Here is a 5,107-nt window from a genome sequence, read left to right as displayed (position 1 = left end):
CACCCTATCTCCTGCATATAAACTTACACTTTCCTAGCTACTATTAGTCTGAGGAAGGGTCACTGAACCCGAATCCTTAACTCTGATTTCTCTCCACAGATGCTGCCAGACCTGCTGAGCTTTTCCAGCAATTTCTGTTTTTGTTTCTGACTTCATTTTCACCAACCCCATCTCCACCACCACCCTCTTTCTCTCCCCCATGCAATAATGTACAGTAATTTTATCTTTCCTTTGGTTTTTAAAGGGGTAAAGTTCCAGTTTAATACATGTGGGACATTGTGGGGGATCACAGCACTGTCTGTTTTTCCACTTGTTGATCTCTTTGCTGACAGGGAAAAGTGGCACTGGGGCGTACCACGGTAAATTCAGCTTTGAAACCTTCAGCCACCGCCGCGCTTGTGTGTTGAAGTCGCTGGGTATGGAGAGAATGAACAGTGTCCGCTACGCACCAGCCACTGATTCCAAACGGAAATGGACCCTTTGGCTGCTGAAGAAACAAAGTTGTAAAATAATGTAACTGACAGTGAATCACAGGCTGCCAAATGAGGGTCAGTGTTTTTGGTTCACTCTCTGGGTGTGGGAATAAACAATATTTTACTAACCATCCCTAGTTAGCTTTGTTAGTGAAAGTAATCTACTGCAAGCTGTTTGAAGTATATTCCCAAAACACACAGGGTTGCCGTTACAATAATGGAATGCTGATCGTGTTTCTCAGTCGGGATTCAGAGATTCCCTACAATGTGGAAGCAGGTCTTTTGGCCCAGCATCCCACCCAGACCCACCTATCCCTGTAACATTGCATTTCCCATTGAGTGTGTTGCTGGAAAAGTACAGCAGGTCAGGCAGCATCCAAGGAGCAGGAGAATCAACGTTTTGGGCCAGAGCCCTTCATCACCAATGCATCTCCCATGGCTAATCCCGCTAACCTGCACATCCCTGAACACTATGGGCAGTTTCCCAAGGCCAGTCCACCGAATCTGCCCATCTTTGGATTGTGTGGGAGGAAACTGGAGCATCCAGAGGAAACCCACGCAGGCACTGGGGAAAATGTGCAAACTCCAGACAGACAGTCACCCAAGGCTGGAATTGACCCAGGTCCCTGATATTTTGAGGCAGCAGTGCTAACCACTGAGCTACCGTGTCTCTTGACGATGATGCTTGACCCTGGAGATTTGTGTTGCCATCTTACCTTTATCCTTCTAGTGAGTAGAGGTCACTGGGTTCTAGTTTTTCTCCATTCATTCATGGAATGTTGGAGTCTCTGGTTGGGCCAGTATTTATTACCTCTCCCACATTGCCTTTGGATGGAACTGAATAGTTGGCTGGAGCCATTTCAGAGAGCAGTCAAGAGTCAACCACACCATTTGTGAATCTGGAGTCACAGATAGGCCAGACCAGGTAAGGATAACCACTTCCTTTCCCTCCGGGACATTAGCAAACCAGATGGGTTTTTACACCAATCGGTAATAGTTTCATGGTGATCACAGAAGAAGGCTATTCAGCCCATCATGCCTGCACTAGCTTGATGACTGAGTCTTGCTGTATCCCCAGTGCTGATCTGCCTTTCCCCATATCCCTACACTCCACTTAGAGTCATAGAGATGTACAGCACAAACAGACCCTTCAGTCCAGTTTGTCCATGCCAACCAAATATCCCAACCCAATCTCATCTCACTTGCCAGCACCTGGCCAATATCCCTCTAAACCCTTCCTATTCATATACCCATACAGATGCCTTTTAAATGTTGTAATTGTACCAGCCTCCACCACTTTCTCTGGCAGCTTGTTCCATACACGCTCCAACCTCTATGAGAAAAAGTTGCCCCTTAGGCCCCTTTTAAATCTTTCCCCTCTCTCCCTAAACCTATGCCCTCTCGTTCTGGATTCACCCACCCCGGGTAAAAGACCTTGGTATAAACCTCTATAAGGTCACCCCTCAGCCTCTGACCATCCAATGCCCTCTTCAATACCTCAATTGAACTTGCCTCCACCACATTTCCAACCTATAGACTTCCAATTCCAGATTTGTTTTTGTTGAAAGTTGCATTTAGAGTTATAGAGATGTACATCATGGAAACAGACCCTTCGGTCCATGCCGACCAGATATCCCAACCCAATCTAGTCCCACCTGCCAGTACCTGGCCCATATCCCACCAAACCCTTCCTATTCATATACCCATCCAAATTCCTCTTAAATGTTGCAATTGTACCAGCCTCCACCACATCCTCTGGCAGCTCATTCCATACACATACCACTCTCTGCGTAAAGTTGCCCCTAACATCTCTTTTATATCTTTTCCCCTCTCACCCTGAACCTATGCCCTCTAGTTCTGGACTCCCCGACCCCAGGGAAAAGACCTTGTCTATTTACCCTATCCATGCCCCTCATAATTTTGTAAACCTCAATAAGGTCACCCCTCAGCCTCCGACGCTCCAGGGAAAACAGCCCCAGCCTGTTCAGCCTCTCCCTGTAGCTTAAATCCTCCAACCCTGGCAACATCCTTGTAAATCTTATCTGAACCTTTTCAAGTTTCACAACATCTTTCCGATAGGAAGGAGACCAGAATTGCACGCAATATTCCAACAGTGGCCTAACCAATGTCCTGTAGAGCCGCAACATAACCTCCCAACTCCTGTACTCAATACTCTGACCAATAAAGGAAAGCATACCAAACACCGCCTTCACTATCCTATCTACCTGCGACTCCACTTTCAGGGAGCTATGAACCTGCACTCTAAGGTCTCGAGATCTGAAACAAAAACAAGAGGACTGCAGAAACTCAGCAGGTCTCCCTCTCACTGGACTCTGTTTCTCTCTCCACAGATGTTGCCAGACCTGCTGAGTTTCTCCTTTTTTTTGTTTTATCTTTGGATTACTAGCCTAGCAACAACATCGCTAGCCCTATCATCTCCCTAATTAAGTTAACAAAGCCTTGGCAAGCTTGAGGTGGCACGGTGGCTCAGTGATTAGCACTGCTGCCTTACAGCACCAGCAACCTGGGTTTGGTTCCTCCACAGTCCAAATACGTGCAGGTCAGGTGGATCGCTCATGGGAACTGGAGGGTTACAGGGATGAGGGAGGATGGGATCCTCTTTTGGAGGGTCAGTCTGGACTCAATGGGTGGAATGGCCTGATTCCACACTGGTTCTAAGTTGCTTCGCTCCATTCTGCAGGTAGTATGCACTGCAATTAAGAAACCTTGCAGACGGGGAAGGAGAGACTGAGTGTCAGGGAAGTGTATTTCTTTGGGGATTGAATGTCCAAGGTTTGCTGATGCTCTAGTGTGAGCCATTGCAAGTCTGAACTCCTGAATGTAGAGCGACAGCTTCAGTTGAGGCCTGAGTCCTAGTGAGAGGCTGTCACATCAATAGCAAGACGAGAGTTTGTGTAGAAAACGGTTTTCTCTCCAATTCTGCATCTTTGTTTCTTCCAGATTTACTGCTTTGAAAGACATTGGAGCTAACACAGTTATGCACTTTGACCTCCTGGACACACCTGTGAGGCTGATTTATTTTTTTCCATGAGCCTTTGATTCACAGAGAATTGGGATAGATTTAAGTTCTCAGAACATTCTGACCAAAGTAATCTTGCAATTCGAGAATACTCCACTCAATAGCAGTGATGTGCCATCATCTTTCATGGGACAATGATGACCCTTGCACCAGCACAAGCACAATGGTCTGCATCAAAATTTATCTGATTCTTTATCTGTAAATATCCTGGGACTAATAATTACTCTGTTTTGAACTGTGGTTTTTATTTTTACAAAGATTTAAACACTGATTCACTTGTGATAAATTTAAGCTGCATTTCATTTGGTCTGTGTGTCTCTGTGTCATCTAGAATGTTTTTGTTTTGTGTGGATTGTGTGCGACCCTCTGTCAAATGTCCTCTAAAATGTTGGGCGAGTGCACCACTTGTGTTTCCTTCTCCATTTGGTGGAATATTCTAGCCAGCAAGCTGGAAGACATGTTGTCCAATTATGTATATGATCAAGTTTAATGGACTGCCTTTCGAATTAGATTTTGAATTAGATTACCTACAGTGTGGAAACAGGCCCTTCGGCCCAATAAGTCCACACCGACCCGCCGAAGCGTAACCCACCCAGACCCATTCTCCTACATTTACCCCTTACCTAACACTACGGGCAATTTAGCGTGGCCAATTCACCTAACCTGCACTTTTTTTTTTTGGATTGTGGGAGGAAACCCGGAGGAAACCCACGCAGTCACGGGGAGAATGTGCAAACTCCACACAGTCAGTCGCCTGAGGCGGGAATTGAACCCGGGTCTCTGGCGCTGTGAGGCTGCAGTGCTAACCACTGTGCCACCATGCCACCCACTTGCTTTTGCTTTTACTGATCTGTATACTTTGTAGCCTTTGGTCCAGGCATCCTGAAGCACTTTTTTTTTAAAGGATGTATCTTTCTTTTAAGTTTTGTTACATCTTCAATAGTTGCCCTTGATGATGGATAAATCTGAAATCAGAATACCTACAGTGCCAAGATCAACTCTTTCTAAACATACTGCAACATTGATAAAGTTGGCTGGTCTTCAAGGTTTGTCAGAAGCAGCTGTTTGAAGTGTCCTCCTGTTTTGAGCGTAGTCTCTGTCTGTGCATACCATAAATCAAACAGACCTATGGTTTTTTTGGGGGGGGGGGCGAGGGGCAGATAAAGACAAAGCAGTTGTTTATCTTTCAGGCTGACTGCATACTCAGCCTCCTGTGTGGCATCTTATTTCTAGTTGTTTTCCCAGTTGTCCTTCAGCTACTTATTGCTGCAGATGCCACACTGAACTTTAGACAGCGGTGTCAGTCTGTGAATAATCTCCAAAGGCTGTGGATCCACTCCAGAGATTTCAGCTCAAAACCAAGCCCAACCATCCCAATGCAGTGCTGAGGGAGTGCAGTGGAACCATATTTTGTTTGCTGTATTAAGCAGATTTGGCTTTTTTTTTTTAAGAACCTCCCATGGTCTTCGCAAGTTTTGTAGCTCAGGTTGAGGTTCTGGATGTAGGTTTGCTTGCTGAGCTGGAAGGTTCATTTCCAGGCATTTCGTCACAATACTAGGTAACATGATTAGATTACCTACAGTGTGGAAACAGG

The 5,107-nt window shown here is 45.7% G+C and overlaps 1 protein-coding gene across 3 annotated transcripts in view; it reads left to right on the top strand.

The window, feature by feature from the left end:
- The window catches only part of LOC122563925 (aldehyde dehydrogenase family 3 member A2-like), a 56,361-nt gene extending 52,546 nt beyond the window's left edge, over positions 1-3,815 (top strand). For all 3 annotated transcript variants that reach the window (XM_043718179.2, XM_043718176.2, XM_043718177.2), the window contains 2 exons: positions 333-548; positions 3,435-3,815. In XM_043718179.2, coding sequence (XP_043574114.2) covers positions 333-517 — 185 coding nt within the window. In that variant the 3' untranslated portion in view covers positions 518-548; positions 3,435-3,815. The remainder of the gene's footprint in view (positions 1-332; positions 549-3,434) is intronic.
- The last annotated feature ends 1,292 nt before the right edge of the window (positions 3,816-5,107 follow it).

The sequence above is a fragment of the Chiloscyllium plagiosum genome, unplaced genomic scaffold (assembly GCF_037043375.1).
Source record: "Chiloscyllium plagiosum isolate Xiang-an unplaced genomic scaffold, Cpla_swu_hap1 HiC_scaffold_31, whole genome shotgun sequence".
NCBI classification, from domain to species: domain Eukaryota; kingdom Metazoa; phylum Chordata; class Chondrichthyes; order Orectolobiformes; family Hemiscylliidae; genus Chiloscyllium; species Chiloscyllium plagiosum.
This window is presented reverse-complemented; position numbering and strand designations above follow the sequence as displayed.